Source organism: Mizuhopecten yessoensis, unplaced genomic scaffold, assembly GCF_002113885.1.
Source record: "Mizuhopecten yessoensis strain PY_sf001 unplaced genomic scaffold, ASM211388v2 scaffold10275, whole genome shotgun sequence".
NCBI classification, from domain to species: domain Eukaryota; kingdom Metazoa; phylum Mollusca; class Bivalvia; order Pectinida; family Pectinidae; genus Mizuhopecten; species Mizuhopecten yessoensis.
This window is the reverse complement of record NW_018408465.1, coordinates 1,036,853-1,059,992: the sequence shown is the minus strand read 5'-3', so window position 1 is coordinate 1,059,992 and position 23,140 is coordinate 1,036,853. Positions and strand designations below refer to the sequence as shown.

Here is a 23,140-nt window from a genome sequence, read left to right as displayed (position 1 = left end):
TTTCTGCGCGTAGAGTGTATTCTAGCCCGAGACACGCGTACTTTGTATGTATGTTCAGGTATTTACATGCATATATGATTCTTCTGAATAAATTTCTCAGTTTCTAAAAATATTAATCATATAGGTTCAGTTTTTAATAAAAAATAAGAACATATTTGTCACTAACTTTCATATATATCAAATCTAACTATTTCTATTTATAGTGAAACACCCTCAGACATAGTAAACTTTATTTATCGAGGATAAAATACATGTTTAGCCAGAGGCTAATCTTCCACATGGTCCTCTACGTAATATCAACAAAACAAATGAAGTGTCGACAAGTACAGTTCCGGACATGTAGGTACATGGTATAGAATGCAAACGATTGTAAAAAAAAGCCTATCCGGACACAATGTAAACTAGGACAGATTGGCATGTATGTCATCGGGTATAACCATTGGAGAAATATACAATGTAGTGCTATACATGTACGTAGTCACCAGTCCACTGTTACAATTTGATATCTGCTATTGACATCCATGACAAAGGAAAAGCGTTGGTTGTAAGGTTGTAGCTTATAGTGGCTGATTTATAATTAGGCATTATTCAATTTTTTGTCTATTTGTTTTGTCGCCACTACAAAGCAAAAAAGGGTTTTATATCCTTAAACGGCGTCTTGTTACGGAGACAAAGCAAAACGTGCTATTTCACATTTGAATAGTATTCTCTTCAAATACGCCATTGGCCTATACAAGGTGGCACATTTAACGAAAATCTATAGGTTTACGCGGATGTTACCTCATAATCCAACTTTAAGATTTATGATTGTGACATACAATAGTAAACTGGCAATATCAATGATTATGCTGTAGGAATATGTCTTATTAACAGTGTTACATTTATCTATCTCCTCTCAATATAAATGAAATATAATGATGATAATAATTCGAGGTTCTTATACATTATTATATTGTATACCGCTTTATCACAACCTAGTTCGTAGGTCGTCTCAAAGCGGTTCACAAATTATTATCCGTGGTTATAGGGCCTTTGCAACCAGCCAATACCTTTCTCAACTCCCTGGGGAGCATACAGCCGGAGCTGCCATTTCGGCGCACACAGCTAGTATTCAACAATTCCAGCAGTACCCAACTACGTACTCATTTACAGCTGAGTAGACTGGAACAAGTATATTGTTCAAAGATACAACACAGTGATGTGACGTGACACGAGCTCCCAACCATTCGGTAAGCCCGGCGTCCTACCAGTAGAGTACTGTGCCTCCAAATATTTATCAATTGCACTTGATTAGTGGACTCTTCTTCGGTACCCTCATCTTTCTCAGTCCTTCAAAATAATCCTGTCCTAATACATGTGTACACTAGGGTAATCCATTCTAGTTGTTCATACACACAGTAATCTCCCCTTAATTTTGTTTTGGATATGCTTGTAGTGGGACTGGCCACGGGAGCTAAGTTAAATGTACCAATGTTCAGTTGGTTGGTTAGGGCGGCCGTATTATTATCGGTGCTCCAGTATTCCAACTTTACGGTTTGGCCGGTTGCAATTTTACACGGTTGTTGATATCTCGTTTGTTTGCATTTCAAAACATTTCTCAAACGTAAAGGTTTCCCTTTGGAAATTATTTATTAAAGCTATTGTCACGCAGGTAAAAAATTCTAATTTCATAGTTACAGTCGTATAGGGGTCCTTAAAATATCAATAAACAAACTTAAAAGCAGAATCACAGTCATTTGTAAATGAAACTTTCGATTTTTATTCTACTTAAATATTTAACAACTCAACTTCAACGTTAGCATGTTTAATACCTATCAAATACTACCTATGCTTACATCTGCGATATAACTACCTTCTGACAATCGTACAGTCCCAGTAATCATAATGGAGAAAGAGGGCTAAAGGGTGACGACAGGTAGGCGAACTTTGATACTTTGAACAATAACAAAGACATTCTCATTCCATTTGTTTGGTTAGCAAGCTGTAATTTGTTTTCACATACACATGTCTTAACTATACGTTCTTTATCTAAACAAATGGCCAATGGCACTACAAATATTTCGTTGTGCATTATTTGGAGGATATTTCAAACATAACACCTGGATAACAAAGGCCATGAGAATGATGAAATTCCTTATTGACAATTTCTCGCACCTCAGACAGAGATATCCTACGTCATACCCCATGCTCGATTTTTCTATCTCGTCCGATCTGTCTTGCATCTTTACGTGACATTTCGCGGAATTTTACACTGCGGTGTATTCATCCGCGCGGTAACTGCTTGAAATTGACAATCTGCATTATAAATGTGCTGTTTTGTTGTTATATGTATAGTTTTGATGTTGTTAGATATCTGATGTTGTAGATAAAATATAATCTACACTGTGCAATACGTTGTCATCTATGTAAGGTCATTATCATTTGATGCCCTAGACGGATACTTTAAGTTTTTAGCCAAAAAGAATGTTTTCGAACGAAAAGGTGCGAGAAAAAAAAATCAATTACCTGTAGCTCAGCAAGATCGGGTTATCTCAGTCTCTGGCTAAGATTCTGTAACATCCCATCCTCGGCTTACGCCTCGGTAGGGATTTTGTTACAGAATCTTAACCCTCGACTGAGATACTCCCGATCTCGCTCAATAACAGGTAATATATTTTATCAATCTTTGATGTTCGATGGCAGCCTTTTTCGGTAGACTGGTGACTTAACCATTGGGAACGCACTTTGCCCCTCCAAGGCCTTACATTGGACTTTAAGATATATCAATGATGTGTTGTCTTAAAAAGAAAGAAATGAATTATTAATAATAATAATAATAATTCGAGGTTCTTATATACCGCTTTATCACAACCTAGTTCGTAGGTTATCTTAAAGTGGTTCACAAATTATTATCCGTGGTTATAGGGCCTTTGCAACCACCCAATATCTTTCTCAACTCTCTTGGGAGCATACAGCCAGTGCTGCCATTTCGGCGCTCACAGCTAGCATTCAACAATTCTAGCACTGCCCAACCACGTACTCATTTACAGCTGTATAGACTGGAACAAGCGGAGTAAAATATCTTGCTCAAGGATACAACATAGTGCCGTACCGCGACTCGAACCCGCAACTCTTCGGTCACGAGCCCGGCGTCCTACCACTAGACAACCGTGTCTTCATAAATGTTTATATTATGATTATGATTGGTCATCGTTCTGATGTCTTCACTGCTCCAGTATTCTCTATTACTTTGATTTAACCAAACATAAAATGGCGGGTGTCGTAAATAGAGCAAAAGTCGCTTACCCTTCCGAAACACTTGGTTCCATTCCCCTTGTTTTTTTTAACGTTTTCCGTTATTATTTTTTATTTTTCACGTTTAGACCTAGTGTCATCGAAAATGCGTACAAATATTTTTTTGATTTTCAATTTGGTACTCGCTTGTTATTATTGCAACACATACTGCTGATGATTACATGTACTGCTGATGTTTGCATGTACTGCTGATGTTTACATGTACTGCTGATGTTTACACGTACTGCTGATGTTTACATGTACTACTGCTGATGTTTGCACATGCTGGTGATGTTTCCATGCACTGCTGATGTTTACATGTACTGCTGATGTTTACACGTACTGCTGATGTTTACATGTACTGCTGATGTTTACACATGCTGCTGATGTTTACATGTACTGCTGATGTTTGTATGTACTGCTGATGTTTACAGATACTGCTGATGTTTACACGTACTGCTGATGTGTACATGTACTACTGATGTTGACACATACTTCTTATAGTTACATGTACTGCCGATGTTTACACGTACTGCTGAAGTTTACACGTACTTCTGATTTTTACATGTACTGCTGATGTTTACACATACTGCTGATATTTACACGTACTACTGATGTTTACACGTACTTCTGATGTTTATATGTACTGCTGATATTTACACGTACTGCCGATGTTTACATGTACTGCTGATGTTTACATGTACTGCTGATGTTTACACATACTGCTGATATTAACACGTACTACTGATGTTTACACGTACTTCTGATGTTTATATGTACTGCTGATGTTTACATGCACTGCTGATGTTTACATGTACTGTTGATGTTTACACGTACTACTGATGTTTGCACGTACTTCTGATGTTTACATTTACAGCTGATGTTTACATGTACTGCTGATGTTTAAATGTACTGCTGATGTTAAAACTGTTGATGATTACACGTACTGCTGATGTTTACATATACTGCTGATGTTTACATGTACTGCTGATGTTTGCATATACTGCTGATGTTTACAGATACTGCTGATGTTTACACGTACTGCTGATGTTAAAACTGTTGATGTTTACATATACTGCTGATGTTTACATGTACTGCTGATGTTTACATGTACTACTGACTTTTACATATACTGCTGATGTTTACACGTACTGTTGATGTTTACATGTACTGCTGATGTGTACATGTACTACTGATGTTGACACATACTTCTTATAGTTACATGTACTGCCGATGTTTACACGTACTGCTGAAGTTTACACGTACTACTGATGTTTACACGTACTTCTGATGTTTATATGTACTGCTGATGTTTACATGCACTGCTGATGTTTACATGTACTGTTGATGTTTACACGTACTACTGATGTTTGCACGTACTTCTGATGTTTACATTTACAGCTGATGTTTACATGTACTGCTGATGTTTACATGTACTGCTGATGTTAAAACTGTTGATGTTTACACGTACTGCTGATGTTTACATATACTGCTGATGTTTACATGTACTGCTGATGTTTACATGTACTGCTTATGTTTACACATACTGCTGATGTTTACATGTACTGCTGATGTTTAAACTGCTGATGTTTACATGTACTGCTGATGTTCATTTTTTTCCATGAACACGTGTGCATAGTATTTATACAATATCCGTTTCGCTGACATGGACTAATTGCATGTAAATAAGGAGTTTATAGTTGAAATTGAATGTAATGGATTTTTTTTTTTTAAATGTTACACTTTGTGTGTTAGTAGTCGCTGGAAAGCATACTAGTTTTCACGTAGCTACATGTATAATAACATTTAGTTGTTTTCTACGAATATAATTTTAACTGATTTTAATATGGTAGCATTCGATTCAGAAGCAAGTCATCAGTTTCATATAGCAAAATGTTTGAAGTAATGTTGTAGGGCAAAGTCATACTGCTGGCACAGTATTTTGGTCATACAGGTTATTCATCTTTCATTCACACATTGATCCTAACAACGATGTTTTTAAATGGTGATTATTCAGGGTGTCACCTAGCTAGGTCGTATATGATTTGAGCTGTACGGCTTAACAGAACAATACCATACCGGATAGATACAGGAACTGCGCCCACCAGAACCGTTGATGTATATAGTCTTGAGCCTAATAGCAATACCCCAAACGAAACTCGATGCATCAAATTTGTTCGTGAGAGCTTCAAATAAGTTATAGCATTCGTCACAACGAAAATAAAATCATCTCAGATTACCCAAATTATATGAATCCGTTTCCCCTTTTCTTAACTGGTCAAGGACAGTTCGCGAATGTGCATCCTCACGGGGGACATTTATCAATAGAATATAAAAACCCATACGGAACTTGATAAAAAAAAAATAAAACGTTTTGGCGGAATATGCAGACTTGATGTCGTTTCCCCATTAGGGAACCTCCGTCTAATCTTTAGGGTGTCTCAAAGTCTGAATCAAATTACAAAAACTTTAGCACACACTTGGGTCTCTAAAAACAATCACACTTAATTATTGAAGAGGACGATAAATGTGATCTCTCCTACTGAACCCGCAGACCTCCATGAAAGTAAGTTTATAGGGGATGTAGAACGGTTCAGCTACTCGAATAAGATTGATTTCAGAAATAACATATCTTAATATCTTCTAGGGAGCTCTTTGACAACATGATTGCATGGCCATGTGTTACTAAAACGTACACCTTTAAAAAAAGTATCAGGAACATCAGCCTGAACAGGGCATCATCTTGTTGTAAAATATCAAACTGAATCGGTGTTCTCTACAATTTGCTAACATTTTTTCGGAGTGACTAAAATATAAGTTTGGTTTAGCTTCCATAATATTCCATGTACTGCAAATGTGGATAGGAATTATTTTAGGGAGCCTGAAATCAAAATAAACCAATTTTGAAATGCCTGTGACCGCCTAGCACTGTTTTGGCAGACAGCAGGACGTGGTTCTTTCTTATGGTTTCAATCTCTGTCAATTATGTTTTTCCGCGGAGATAGAACAGGACCGGTAAAAACGACAGGTTTTTTTCACTTTGAAAGCCGTTAGTGTCGATGTCAAGCTTATCGCAGGTTAAACATCAATGGGGAAAAAATCCAATACAATAGTTTTTAATGTTAAAAGATAGTACGACAAAAAAGAGCTCGGATTTTTTTTAGCCAAACTATTTTTCAATGTGTTTTGGAATATCCTAAACACTATCAAGAAATCGATATTCACCGGAATACCTGTCGACATGAATTTTTCAAGGACTGATCAAGTATGTAGAATCCAGCCCATGGGATTGTCAAAAAATCATTAAAAAATATAACAAAATTTGCTGATGTACTTTCTCATCATCCTAAATCACTTTTGCCCTCGAGATGGGTCAGGACAATTCAATTACACAATAAATGTTCAATCCCAGTCAGCTTCCTAAAAGTCAAATTAAAAAACGTTTAGACATATGGTTCTGAAGTTGTTACATATTTGACCTCAAGCTTTAAAATGGCAAAGGCCCTCCATTTCCATACAGACATTCGCCATAGCAATCTCTACCGAAAGGGGAAAGGACTTCACAACTCAACGAAGAACTTTCTTTGAAGTCATCACGATAACAAAGTTCTCAAATTGATCTATTTATTGGTGATATGCAATTGTTATAAGATGAAGTCAACGAGCTGAAAAAGAATTGATGATAGACGGATATATAGACATAACAGGTCACGCCGACGTATAATATGCTTAAGAGCATATCATCATTTATTTATCATTATTTTTTGAGAGTAGGGGTATGCAACGGCTACATCTTGCTGCATCTTCCATTGCAGAGAAAGAAAAGTATATTCATTTAGTAATTACACTGGTATAGTATTTATCGATATGAATTTATATATTCATATATCTGTATATATGAAGAATATATAAATAATTCATTATTAGGACATCGCTCTCTTTTTTCCCCACCAGCACTGGGGATCGAACCGATATAAATTGATCATCTTAAGTTGTGTCCTGAACTAAAACCGTAACCGTTGTTACTTGTAGTTTAAAAGAAAAGTGTTTGGTTACTAGTATATAGACTGTGTACACGTTGTTCAGCTGTGAGCTTCTTACGGCGCGTTTGGATACATGTTAAAATACTTGTTAAAATCAGGTGTGAGTGGTCTCTCTTGATGCTCCATGTTCTACTACAAGCAGAGCAGGTCGTTCTATGAATGTTGACTGACGTATTAGGTGACGCCGAATAATGTAATTGCACATTTAATTCTGAACGCATGTTCGTCTGCAGAGTTACGTACAGTTAGCTTGACTGTCATTAAATAATAGACATTTTCCAAATATGTTTGACAGTTTAATTACGGGATCTAAGTATCTAAGTGTATAAGCTATCAATGCGATCACTCATATCAAAGAAATTCTAGACCTAAGTTTAAGGGGTTTAAGGGAAAAGAGATTTAGTGAATTTTAGTTATAAGAAAACGTTAAGCTAACAGTGCCGTCAACAACTTGATCAAGGCCTACTTGTGGTATACCCATTTATGTTAAGGTCTGATAGTTTATAAATGGATACTAACCGATCCTCACCATAGAGTGCAATGACACGCACCATAGAATTCAAGATAGCCAGGTAAATATAGAGACTTGTGTGTGTACGTTACAAGCGTAGATCATGATACTACAGTAGGTATTGTCAATCTACGTTTTAACAGAACTCCTTAACATAAGGGGTACACAACGGAGTGCGTGGTGTGACAAGACAAGGAATTCTCCAACGTACAGAGTTAGTTTATGTGTACATCTGTACAGATTTGAACTTAATCGACTATTTTCAGGAGATATGAAATAATGGCAATCACGTTTCCAAATATTTTACAATTTGGATACGAAACTTTGATGGAATATTCTGTGAATAACAGTGAGGAAATGTAGTGAATGCATTATACTTTATTTGGAAATTACCATCAAAAATGGTTATGATATATCCTGATACAATCGTATGTAATTATCTGCTGGAACCTCGAAATTGTGTTGGTGCACTTACGATGAATGGAATATCATGTTTCATACAGATTGTTACACAAGTCAAAGTTACACAAAATTTACATATTGACTGCTGAGAATATTTATGCATGTCAGTTACCGGATTCAACATCTCTTCCGTACCAAGATCTATCATTTTAACTGAAAAAACATATGTCGTAGGCAAAAGTAATTATGCATGCTACAATTGTACCAAAGGTTTAGTTGGAACTGCAACATCCTTTGTTGCATTCACCATGAATGGGATATCCAGATTCATACAAGAGAAGATAAAAATCAAATTACACAAAATTTACTTATGGAAGGCTTGGAAAAGTTATGGATCTCACTTAACTGATTGTCTTACGGGCTAGGCTTTCTAAAACGACCCGTCATTTAAACTGATGACAATGATTTATTAGATCATACAATATTTTCTCGCACCTGGACACACATGGACTGAAGACTCCGTTTGATGTTATCCACTGACCACAAATTGTGTATCCATCATGGAGTCAGGTGAAAACGGAAGTGTTAAGGTTGTGGTGTCCGGCAATGAGCACGTGAACAAGGTGGGGGTGACCAGCAATAAACTTGTAAACAAAAGTGGACGGAAACATGGTGGGGATATGACCAAATTTCGGATTAAGAAGGTATACAGCGACCCGTGTACCACGTGCTGCACACAGGTAGGTATTGGTGCTTCAAACCTGTGAGAATACATATGTATGTAGTTTGTCAGTCATTCCACTACGAGCAGAATATTGTCTTACGTTTATATTTATACGTATTTTATGTAAAGTCAGACATTTCAAAAATGTACATGAAGGGATTTATTTACTTCAAATAATAACGATGAACATTATCCTGAATAAGTTCATTATAACATTGTATACTTAATAATGTATATGAAGAGAAAAACAACAATACATCAAGATATAACTGAATATTTCCCAAATTTCACTTGTGACGTCTTTTACATTTATTCAACAAGCCGTTTGGATTGGTATGTTGCGCCTGTGCTCCGCTTTGACCATCAATACAATCTATGGTGCAAGTTTGGTTGGTCTAGCGCTGATAAGTACAGATAAACTAACTTAAACGCAAAATCTGAATGTTGATGGAGATGCTGACAAAGTCGATGGACCATGACAGGTATGTAGCATCCAGTATTTGATGCATGGGTTAAGATGTACTACCTAAGATGCACCTATGTTCCAAGTTTGGTTAGTCTAGCACTTAAACTTTCAGTAAAACTAACTTAAACGTAAAAACTTAATGTTGACGCTGCCGCCGTCGGCGGAAAAGGAACACCTTAGTCCGCTACTTTGTCACTGCGAGACAAAAAGTTATGTCAAAAGTTATTTATAAAAGTCATGCTTTTGTCCAATGCTTCGTTTCAATTTTTGGCAGTGGAACGGGGTCCTTAATTTCAAACTTAAATCTGTATATCCCCATGAGCAAATTATTGATACATCATATATAAACCCCGTCCTGCAAGGAACCAAAGGTACAGCTTGATGAATACCTCATTTCACTGTTAAATTAGTGTCGCACCTTGAAAAGAAAAATAGGATTGTCATCAAAATTATTTATACTGTAAAACGCGCAAATTTCACGTTTCTTAATTACTTTCTATCGTCGCTATCTGGAACGATGCGTGAATTATAATTGCCTTTTAGATAGAGAGCTGACCACTACTGTTAATTATTGAAGGCGTGTAACTTTGTTGATTGTCAACAAATTATGGTATCTAATTTGAAAACAAAATGGTTCATATATAGAACATTGTTGCAACGGGTTTGGTTGCATTCAGTTTATTTCTGGTTTTTATCAATATTGTCAATTTTGATGTTAAGATTTTCAGATATAAGAGAGTTGCTTGCTCTCGTAATAACTTTTGTTGGTATTGCCATTTAATTTAGGTCAAGGTGACGATAATTGGACCTCCTTGCATACACCAGTGAACCTATAGGTCTTTCGATTGAAGAATCTGTTTCTTTTATCGCCATTTCAATCATCCATATGCCTATAACACTAATCTGTTTCGTCATTTCCAACAAATGCCCACCAATAAAAGCACTTTTAAATGCGTGTTATATGGTAGAATAAGTAAATGATCTTTTAATTCAAATAACCTTTTCTTAAACCATTTTTGTTGCTTATTATGAGTAGTAGCGAAATTTATGAGCATGTTTGTCCAGTGATTATCAAGATTTTGCGACTACCACAAAAATGACAAAGATTCAATTATGTTATAGAAGACGTCTGCAGAGTTATTTTAAAAGAGCATGATAGTAGAAATCCTTTGTGGCAATAGCTTTATGTAGTTTTTGTCATGTGCAATATTGAAGCAGAAATCGACCCTCAAATAATCTGCAAGTAATGAGGATCACGGTATTGCATATCAGGTGACACAAATATAGCGACAACTACGGCAGTGCAGTTCAATGGACAGATGGATGTATGGATGGATGTTAGCGCGCAGTTAGCAGTTGCGATTTGCATTATTTCCTTTTCGATACCTCAACAGGGAGATGCAACATACATGTATGTCAAAGTATGACATGCTGTGATTAATTGCTAGTACTTTGCTGAACATACACACAATGCAGCCTCCTAATAGAAATGTAACTGCATGTGTCATTTGTGGTTGACCTTTTAGGTCTGTATTTCCACACAAGGGTCACAAATCATGTGATATCCAAACACGGCCAGTAAACAAAAATACATCGTTAACATTTTGTCCTTTAAACAGCTTATAGGAACCGGAACAGGGCGGGAAAGACTTTCTCGCAGTGCGTACACTGAGATATTGGCATCTAGTAGATATGGAAACGACAAACAGCAGTCCTTTTATTTTCCTGTCTGTGTTTGGATATCCCAGGATATCCAATCCGTGTGCTATCAAATAATATAAGTGTCCGTGGTATTGGTATCTAATACCAATTACAAGTCGCATAGCTAGACGCGGAGCTAACTGTCATATTGTTTTGTATATCATACTAAAACGGCACTAACAAATGATCATCACAAGTCAAATTGTGACATTCATACCATCTCCGTTATGGGATAGCAGATAAGTGTTGATGCAAACCCTCATTGGTTCATGTTCTGGAAAAACATGCTTCATATTTATGGGCGGACACGGGTTCGTAAGAACCCTGGCACACATTACTTTTAGACACAGCTCAGCTGATAAATCATACCATTATTGCTGAGGTAGTAAGGAGGTACGACGTTAACAAACCTTCCTATCTCCTTATAACCGAATAAGAACTACCATACAAAGGAGATATGTCATTCAGCAAACGCTCATTGTACAGTAGCGAGAACGGTCATGAGCAGTTTGTCCGCTCGCCTTCACATTTCATCGTTCGCCTACAAACGTTCACCGGCGCTCCCCATCAACTGTGAACAACAATCTGCTTGTGTTTCCTATTGACATGTTTGATATTTCCTTCCTCTTGAAACGTTTGGTTTACGCAGTTCGGCTACAAAACGCTTGCAAATGTTTTCGCTACTGAACCCAGCATTTCTATTGAAAAAATATTAAGACGTTACATTTCTCCATAGGGCGACAATTCTGCACGACCAAATTTAAGACTTCAAGCTGCAGCACGCACACCTGGAGATATTACGTTTTGTCTCACGGTCATGTAATATGTCAAACGAATCAATCACACTGCAACGTGAAAGGAGATTCAATAATACGACATGTTCTAGATAAATCACTCACGTCATAGCCGGTTTTGTTTCGAGTCAACAAAGTCATCCGTCAATTTTTACGTTTGAACTATCTTATAATAAGTGACATGCTTCCCAACCTCGGATCTTCTGTACAAATTTAAAGCTTCCGTGATTGAATTGGCACTATCTCGGGTATATTTGCACACTGTTTATTTTTCATAGCAGAAGACAAAACTATATATTAGTGATGGAATTTAAAGATGAACGCAACACACACGCTGATGAATACAGTATGCCAAAATGAATTGCACTGCATCATACAGCTGTTTCGCTCTTCTATGACTCATCTGTGATGCTGGGGGCCTAAACTACTGTTGAAATCAAAATGGGTCTAAACTGCTGTTGAAAGTAATTATACTCGAACATATCTCTTTTGCAGTTATTGAAATACGTCCCTTGTGTGCCAGAGTAACGTTTTGATTGAGTGTCTTCATCTGATGCATGACGTAAAATATTTCTAAACTATCAATATTGTCGGTGAGCTTTTAAATATCATTATAGCAGGTCAGATCCAATCTTAGTCTGGTATGGTAAGGATTTGTTCAGCCAATGAACGTAGTCTTTGATAAGTCAGTTACTGTAAGAGTTACTGTTCTTGGGACAGATTTGAACGCGTTGTCCATTAAATAACAAAACATTAAGGTCATTCCAATATGGCTGCCACACCAAACTGCATATCAAATTCAATAATGCATTCCTATAGCATTAAACTATCCAGTTCACAAAAACATCCTCCTCGTAAATATTTCTCAAACATAATTGAGGTACATGCACATTAAATTTCAGAAAAAATATTCAATAACTGATGAAAAGACTCACTTTTTATATGTTCATTTTCCAAGCTGAATAAAAGTCACAATTCAGGAAAAAAACCCATTAAAACTTGAAAATATCATAAGGTTTGATGTCAATGGAGATGCATTTGTCGAGAAAAATGTAAGAAAATGTGTCAAATCTCCAGAATAATGTCTTATATTCCCCCTGAATAAATCACAACTGAGCACAAAGCGAACAAGGCTGACTGAGGTTGGAAAAAAGTATGCAAAGCAAGTGAGATTTTACCTGTACACCATTCACTACAGGTTCTCACTCAGGTAATATGGCTTGGCTTATATCACAAGTCTTGTGAGCTTTATGAATTATTGTAAAATATCCAATCAAAATACATGTCATCATTCTCGAGATTTGAAGCATTTTCTTACATTTTTCTCGACAAATGCATCTCCATGGGCATTCAATCTTATGATATTTACAAGTTTTAACGTTTTTTCCCGCTGAATTGTGACTTTTATTCAGCTTGGAAAATGAACATATAAAAAGTCAGTTTTTCATCAGTTATTGATTATTTGTTCTGAAATTTATTGTGCATGTACCTCAATTATGTTTTAGAATTATTGGAGGAGGATTTTTTGTGTGACAGAGATTGTTTAATGCTGACGGAATGCATTATTGAATTTGATATACAGTTTGGTGTGACAGCCGTATTGGAATGACCTTAACTACACACAAGTATCTTTATGTGAATCGATGACCTTTGCATAAATATTTTATTTTATGAAATTTGACAATGTCTACTTCAAGTATAAACAGTTTTAATAATAATCTGGTTTACAATTATAACTTTTAGTGTCAACAATGAACAAATACATCCTGACTATGTGTGAGATTATAGGTAATCTCAAGTATTTCATCGATATGACCGGGTATATCATATCGGGGTGTCATAAGTGGTTCAGAAAGCGCTCCTGAACACCTTTAGTCAACATCGTTTTTTATTAGGGGGGCTGGTAATGTGTGTCCTCTGTTTTGCCTATTCACTATTTATGGTTATTCATTTACTTGCAGTTCAAAATGACGGTCTTATTTGTTTAGTGTCTCAGTCATCAGTTCCTGTTGTTATGTTTGAACAGAAACGTATTTCAGAAGTTGCCCTTGTATTTTGACTCTTATGTTTTTTTTTTCTATTTTGCCCTTTGAGTAACATCCACCATCTTTTGTCATGACACAATATTAAATATTACACATAACATTCAAAAATTGAACTGTTTTGTAGCATGGCAATTATATACCTATTATTTTCTATTCATCTCAACATATTCATTCTAATAATAAAAATCTAAGCTGTAATCTAAGAACTCTGATTAGGTTGAATAACCAGTCATGCATATAAATAAAAATGTATTACGAAAATAAGTATGAATGAAGTTTTGCGTGATGACGTAACGAACGAATTGTATGCGTCCTCTTGAGATACTACATTCGCTGTTAAACATTACAAAGTCACGTGCAGTGATCTGGAACATGTTCGTGATACATATATCAATGTACAAGACATGACTGTACTTTTTTGTTTGGAAAAAGTACCCTTGACAACTGTTATCAAGTCCATACATACTGGAAATGGGCCTCTATAATAGAATATAGCGTTTTCAATACTCATACAATACTGATGTTGACATTAGACCAATTTTGACCTTTAGTTGCTTTACATATGTAATAATTTATCAAAGATTTTGATTATTTATTTTTACCACAAATGAAATTGTGTCGTTGGACCGCTAATACTGAACTTCCGCAGGGTATTCATGGCCAGGGTCAATAGGAAAAATCTAATTACAGTATTGACATACATGTAGATGTATACAGAGTTTTGCAATATATTGACCACACAGGTTTTATATCAAATATTAATAAAGCGAGTAATAGAACCCAGGTCAACCGTATACAAAGTCCGAGTGAAAGTCAGCCATCTATCGAATTGATTCGCTGCTTCAGTTATCATAGACAATTTTTAACGACCAGTGCCTTACCTACACACATATAATCGTAGTATACCGTTTTTAATGAAAAATTGTCGAATAGACTGAGCCACAACAAGACGTTATCACAGAAACAACAAACGTGAGAGTCTTATTCCATCAATAATCAAAGCCTAGAGAACGTGTCACTGCCTAAGTATCAATAGCTGACAGACGTAGGATTGATATTTCAACCGTGTACAGTCATCGATAAAGACGTCTTTGTCCATCTCTTCAAAAGCCTTATCAGACATAGTTGGCGCAAGCAACATGCACATGATCGCAAGTTCTTGGGAAGGAACAGAACACACACAAAAGCTCCTGGAACAAACGATGTCTTGATTTTGAAAAACAATTAGAAGATCTTTTGATTGTTCTTGAGAATCCACTCGCTTATAAAAGTCTCTTTTATCAGAACATTTTACTTTGCTTCCTTTACCACTTCTATGTCTCTTACCAAACTGAGGGAACGCCATTGGTCTCTTATTATGAGAGCTTTCTTTGCTAAGAGAGGCGAACGGCGTTATAAAACATGTAATATGTGTGTAAACTTTTCAGAGGCATATTTTGAGAAAGCACAGCAAAGGCCAACACATACTATTCTGACGATGATCTATCATACTTATTGAGTTCCTAGTTCGCAATTTCTTTGTTGAGTTCGATGACAAGAGTTTCCAGCAGATTGAAGACATTTCTACGGATTCGAACTGTGCCCAAGTCTTGAATTGTTTTTGTTTTCATACGAGCCTATCAGAGCAGGCATTTTAATTAATGATAACGAATGCATTTAATATAAAAAGGGTACATTATACAATACTCCACATTTCAAAATCATAAACTTTGATAACCTAGACGAGCATAAAATCATAAGCATTACTCCATAATGAATAAAAAACAGAGCAACCCACAAAAAGAAATAGCTCTTTGATTCGAATGACGGCTTTCTCTTTGTTTACACATTGTTTAATGTTCTTAATTTTACTTGTTGTGTTCTATTTGAGTGACGACTTTGTCGCCGTTTGATGACGCCATGTTTGGTGTCTTTAATTTAGTTGTAGCAACCTGATTTCAGTGACGGCTTTCCCCCTGTGTGTTGACTCTGTGGTTTAGTGTTTTAAAATTTACTTGTAGCAACTTGCTCTTCGTTGTAATGTTTTATCCCTGTGTGTTGACGCCGTGATTTAGCTTTTCTAACTTATTTCCTTGCGTCTTGATAAGTGTGCCTACTTTTCTCGTGTATTGACACAGTGGTTTACATGATTTTCTTTAAGTTTCAGTTACTGAATATTGTTATGATAATGGGGGCGGACGAGTTCCAGCTAATACTGACATACTTAAAAAGGCCTTAAATTAGGAGTGATATATATTACAGAACTACCCTCATGCACTTTTATCTTTAATCGGAAGCCGGTAATGAATTCCTATAATAGCCAAAACCCGGACAAAAATATATATATATATTCATCAAATACGTAATTTCTAATTCATGCACTACTTTCTCCTCTAGTCCACGAAATGAGATCATTAACAGCTCAGCCAATAGGTGCATTAAATGATATATGTCTCGCAGTATCCTCCACATAAATGAAATGTGACACACTTTATGTCAATGTTGATGAGATTACCGTCGTTATATACATTGAATATTATTTTAATCTTTTTTTTCTTATAACACCACTCCGCGTAATCGTAGTGCTACTGTGCACCCCACTCCATCCCCCCCCAGACAAATCTGAAGTTGAGAAGAATTTAAACGACACCCCAGATAACATTACCATATTTATTTCTACATGATGTTTTGAATCATCTTTAGCAGTACATGTTGTTTACGCGTCATTTGAAGAATTTAAATGTGGGAGGGATCTGGTTCAATATTATTCCCATTTTCAGCATATCAACGAATTTCCGGACCAAACGTAACGTGCTATGCCCGTCACGTTGATCGTAAGGCAGCATGTATACTTGGGATGTGAAAGTGACTCAGTAGAAAGAGGTTTGTCGAAACGGAGGATTGAAACATTAGGACGCAAATGAATAAAATTAACTTTATCCTTCGCGAAAGGGATATCTGCTGACCACATGTGGTATCCCCTCGTCAAACATGAAGTCGGAAACCACATATTAGTGTTCATCCTCGATACTCAAGGGGTTACGCTCATCTTCGCTCACTGCACCCCTGGAATATGTAATAGCAAATTCGAAGGCTCAGTGTGTACCAGCTTGTGGATGGAACAAGAAGACAGGTTTAATACGTTGGTGTACATCGAAAGAATATCGCGGTAGCAAAACGGTAAAATTGACAGGCTTTGAAATCGGGAAAAGAAAAAAACGGAAGGAACATTATATAGCGTTAAAGCTTATAGCATCACCAACGAAGAAGTGCTTTAACTTCGGCCTTTCCCTTACTCAAGAGTTTAGGTTGTCAATTTACACTATGAAAGAGTAATATAAGAAAGAAACATATTTATTATAATTCCCATTGTCATAAAGGACAATTTAGAAACCACCATGGAGACTTGATCCACGAGTTTCCATTCGTGTATTAATGGCGTACAGAATCGGGCTGGACGCTATTTTTTGGGTGTTGGTAAATATACTCTAAATGCTACATGCTACAGTTAATTCAAACATTGTTATATGTGTGAACTGTATGTGAGGTCGCCTCTTACTATACAACGTAGCGCACTCGCTAAATTTAGATGCGGGGTAGCTCCACTGCGCCTCGAAACGGAAAGGTATGAAAACCTACACGTGATGGAGAGAACATGTAGATTCTGTATGGACCAGGTAGAGGATGAGGAGCACACACTTACAAGATTTCCGATTTTTGATGACATACGTGACATTTTATATGACAGAGCTATATAAATTGATAATGATTTTATGAATTTTAGTTATTCTGCTACCATTAGCCCTCCACCACTGGGTCGCGGGTTCGAGACCTACGTGGAGCAGTGCCAGGTACTGGCCGTAGGTCGGTGGTTTTACTTCGGGAACTCCGGCTTTCCTCCACCAATAAAATCTGGCATGTCCTTAAATGACCATAGCTGTTAATAGGACGTTAACCACAATCAAACCAAATAGTTATGTGGAGAAGCTACTTTGTTTTATCAAACGAGAACTGTGCTAAATATAGTGCCAAAGCTCTAGCAGCTATTCTTAAACGTCATAATAATTTAATACATCGTTGATTATTGTACATTGAAGTTTGAGAAATTTTAATATAATTTTGATGGCATGCATTAGCTTCTCTCTCATTGCCTTTTAAAGTGAAGTGCCTTTACATGAATTTTAAACTATTTTTAGTCTCTTATTAATGTTTTATAAAAGAGGGGCCATCGTCATATGTTTAAGCATATTTTATTGTATCATTGTATATATGTATGCGGAAGGTGTGACTCTCATAAGCTATCTGTGTCTGTATCCACGAACCGACAAATACGCTACCAGACTTGGTCATTGTTATGTAAATTATTTTCTGTAACATAAGTGGTAACACATTCAGGATATTTAAACACCCTTTCGTGTTACCATCATTTTATTGGCCTTTTTATACCAATGGGCTTGACAAGTTGTACAAATCCTTTCCCTAAACAGGTTTACAGTCCATAATAATTATATTTGTATGAAAGTGAAGAAAATAGCATGTAGTTATACCTACCGTGTAAATCTTCTGTTAAATTGAGCATCGCTTCTTCCTCATTCTCCAAAACAACATATTTAGTTCGCCTACTTTCAGCATTATCGTTTTCTATACGGGGACTGCAATGAAACTTATACCCCCGCTCTAACTTGAGGATGAACCAACCCTAAAGTAAATGTTTGCACCAGTCAAGCATCACTGTCATGGTCCACTGAAGCCTTTATGGGGTCACATATCATGTAACAAGAACATACATTTTCGTTTCTATTTACACTAGTTAAAATGCGTGGGCAAAAAAATATTGCAAAAAAGGCGGTGTTCAGCGAACCGTGAGACACAATGATGTTGTCGTTCAGTCACCCGGAACATCTGTCCACTGTATGAATTGACATTATATCGTCGGAAGCTGAACGCGTTTCAGCCCATACAGGACACTATTATTCTTGGAATATACATAGTTAGTTGCCTATAATTTAAAATCAATTGTTGGACAGTGCATCAACTTCAATCGCTGTTACAATAGCTTTGATTTACACGTAGAGTTGACTATATTATTCAAATCGAATAGTGATTTGAGTAATGTATACCACAAACAGTATTGTATACCACAAACCCGTTAATCAGCAGAACTGACGCGAAATGAGTTCATTAATAATTTATGGAATGAGGATGTGGAAAACGGCGTAAAAATTCAGAGCAGTGTTGGGTCAAAACAAAACGACTGGATGTAGGAGAAAGGGGACTCTGGTCTAATAATTATCTTACCAGTAAGTGGTAAAATTGTATAAATTCTTAATCAGAAGAGTTCCCGCACGGCACACGCGGCAATATACATATATCATAGTAGCTTCATACGGAAACGTCACATATCGATCTTGTGTCTACTGTACAGTATATCTACACGAGTGCTCTGTATCGTCGTTGTAGTCCATTTGAGTACACGTGCTAAGGAGAGGCTTATTGTGTTTCTCTCTACTCGATATACACCTGTGTTTCTCTTACCTGTATCTACGTGTATTATACGGAATCGCAGGTAGAGGAGTAAACACTGGTCAACGATACTCATTTCTGTGTGTGTTTCTGGCAATCGACAAGTTAAGGTAGGTACGATCTCGTGCTTAAGGACGATCTATAATTAAGGTTTTTGTGACATCTAGACCTACCTGTTTGGTGATCTACCTGTTTGATGACCTACCTGTTGAGAAATATGCTAATAGCGAAGGGTATAACGGGTACGTTGCATTTGCATTGTTTACAATTGCTTTCGGTCTAGCTTTAATATCAGATTATAAACTCAGTACGTGTATACATTACAATGCAAAACTGATATATAGAATGGATTATACAGATCATACGGCTATTTCCATAGTCAGTCAACTGTTCCTTTCTTCCTGTTTAAATCTAAAAATAGTCCCAGTCTTTTGAAACTGGAATTTTTTGTACTCTGTGTTAAAACACGTTATGTTACGGATACGGGTGTATGAAAACTGAATCAGTGTTAAGATTGGATTTAAAAGGTTACCTTTATACCATTACGAACGTTAATTATGTGGGCATACGGACAGGACACGGGACATAGCCCTTGGTGAATGTAGACCGTAAACCGTAATACAAATATGGAAGAAAACAAGCACAGGTATGTAATAGGGTCAAAATGTTTATAGACAAGCACTCGTACACCGCTTGTAAAATCCACGCTCAATTTTATCAATGTCGATTCACTAACTCGTTTCTGACTGATTGTATAGACAAATCAGAAAGGATCTTGTCCTTACGGCAATATTTTAGAGTTCGAACTTCAGTTTACTCTGGGCTTGCCTATCACAATTAAATATTACAGTACTGTTGTACCAGACTCGTATGTGTCAATATTGAAACTTCGTCTGGGCATTCAGGGTATGGTAAGCTTTTTATCATAACGTTTTTTTCAGCATGTGTTCGTTAAATGTTTAGGTAACAAACAATTCGAACAAACAAACAAACAAATATACACATACACAGTTTGTACATTTAAAGACATTTATACAAAAGCTTCACACATCTTTTGTTAGACTAGTGACTATATAGTTGAACCCGAGTTTACTAAAGCTTTCACAGAAACGACTTCACAACAATATATATATTACATGTATATTTCTGTCGTCTGCGACAGGTACCTATAGACTTAAAGACACATGGTGTTATGATAACTGAGGGAAATAACTAGTTTTATTACATTTTTACCAGTGAAATATTGAACATTAATTATTCTATAAAAGTAATATTTAGTGAAAAATATCATAGTTTCCACTAGTTGCTGATTAATAAAGCAAAACACTGATTTCACTGAGAAACATTACAAGTCAAAGTCTGGTTAGCTTAACGAAACCCGGGCCTCGAGAACAATAATATCTGTTACCTTAGGGAACGTACAGCTTTTGAATTCATTTAACTTTCATTTTAAGGAAGCCAGCAGACTATGCAGGTCAACAATTCTATCTGTTTGATCGGAGGAAAGTCATGTCAAATAAAACTCGGTGTCAGCGTCTCCAAGTCCCGAGTTTGGGTTAAGCGATTGGTAGAAAGTTTAAGAGAAACAAGGGTCATCTCTGACAGTGATACAAATGTAGTGAAAAAAGTATAACTTACATACAATGTAGGTGGTGTTAATATGGGCGAAGCTATTTAACCCATTCACCCCTGAAGTCACATCTGCACAAAGACTCGTTGTTGAGAAGTTTTCTTTTTATATTATTTATTCGTCAGTAATTTATTTATTTTTCTGCTTTTATAATATATATATATATATATTATAAATCAGAAAAATGATCCTTACGGACCAAGAAATGTTATATAAAGAAAAATTCTTAACAACGAGTCTGTGTGAAAGACTCGTTGTTAACAATTTTTCTTTATATAATATATATATATATATATATATATACTTACTGATTACGTCATTGATGGAGCATGTCGATAACAAAATGCACCATGCATCAGATACAAACATGATTAATTTTTAATGTCCTAGGCTTATTGTACGACAGAACGTAAACAAGTGAATTCCAATTGCGCATCACCATACCTTTCATCGCGCACCTGTCTGCCAGATGTGGTACGCTGATAATGGAAGGCGTTTCAGGATCATCATTGATCTGCCGTTCCACTTTCGAAATTGCCAATGTGTGATTAACACTTAACAGAGACACTCTAGGTTACATCGATAAGTACATTATACACGAGTAAAATAACTGTATGGTATCAGTAGACTTTGACATATTAGTTTTAATCCCAGGTGAACCGTATAAGGTAAACTTCAAGGACAGGCTGTATTAACGACACGAAACCACCCTGACACAACAGGGACCTGAGAATTTGTAACAGCTATATTTGGACCTAACCTAATTGTTCAGAGTGAATTTACACGTTTAAGGAGTTCAGATCAACTTTCGGTCCCGCGCCCCAAATGATGATGATATATATATACGTTTGGGATGGCATTTTTACCGAAAGTTGATCTAAACCCATTCACGTGTAAATTTACTCTGAACACCTAAGTTTAGGTCCAAATATACAATTCGTAGCTGTAACAAATTATCATGTCCCTGTGAATGACACGGTGAAAATAGCCTTAAACTTTGATATAACATTACTTAAATCTAATGTATGTCGTATTGGATAAAATTAATGAAAACCTATATTACGGATACACAACCACCCTCACGGGGGAGTGGAAGGGGAGGGGCGGGGTGTAAGCAGATGGGGAGGATATCTCGAAAAATAATAGACAAGTTAATGACATTATATTTATATAAACCTTATTGTTAATGTCTAGCCTTGTGTTTGTGCTTTGTCAGCGTAAAATTAAACAAAAAAATTATTAATAATAGGCCAATATTTGTATTGTCAATATAACCAAAGCTACCGTCCTAACCGTAGTCTTAGCTTGTTAAATTTTGTATGAATCGAACAAATCCGTCGCTTTATTCTGATATTATTTTTCTTCTTGTCTCCCTCTTCGTAAAATTCGTTTAATTAAAGTGTTTGGAATGAAATAAATTTTCTCTTGTGTTGTGATTTTAATTGAAATACGTTTTAGTTCGAATACTTAATCAGAAACGACATTAATTTAAAACCGATTTTTTTCTTTCATTCTCGTAGGACTAGCAGTAACATCCCTCAGGGAGAACGATATTGCCGTTTACTGAAAATTTAATTTAAGTATAAATATCTCTACAGAGTGATTAAGTGTTCTTTACCAAGACATTGCTTTAAGTATAATTATTTCCACAGGGATATTATATCCAGCTTAACCTTACAAGGACGTTGTATTGAGTTGATACAGTTAATCCTTACAGTGATATTGTATAAGCAAATCTTAACTGCAAAATTACATTCGTTCGAGTCAATCCTTACATGGCTATGGAATTGAGTCAATCCTTACATGGCATGGTATTGAGTCAATTATTACAGTTCATTATTACAGGGGCAAGGCATTGAGTCAATTATTACTGATGCATGGCATTGAGTTAATTATTACAGGGGCATGGTATTGAGTTACTTATTACAGGGGCATGGTATTGAGTCAATTATTTCAGGGGCATGTCATTGAGTCAATTATTTCAGGGGCATGTCATTGAGTCAATTATAACATGTGCATAGTATTGAGTCAATTATTTCAGGGGCATGT

At 36.2% G+C, this 23,140-nt stretch overlaps 1 protein-coding gene across 4 annotated transcripts in view; it reads left to right on the top strand.

Moving 5' to 3' along the window:
* The window catches only part of LOC110459894 (alpha-1,3-mannosyl-glycoprotein 4-beta-N-acetylglucosaminyltransferase C-like), a 61,499-nt gene that overhangs the window by 2,126 nt on the left and 36,233 nt on the right, over positions 1-23,140 (top strand). Inside the window, exon 1 of one of the 4 annotated variants that reach the window (XM_021512369.1) lies at positions 8,499-8,969. The exons of 1 other annotated variant lie outside the window; for it this stretch is intronic. In XM_021512369.1, the coding sequence (XP_021368044.1) occupies positions 8,790-8,969 (180 nt within the window). In that variant the 5' untranslated portion in view covers positions 8,499-8,789. Of the gene's footprint in view, positions 1-8,498; positions 8,970-18,865; positions 19,572-19,894; positions 20,108-23,140 lie in introns of those variants that run through there. 2 more of the 4 variants (XM_021512370.1, XM_021512372.1) reach the window with 2 other exon arrangements.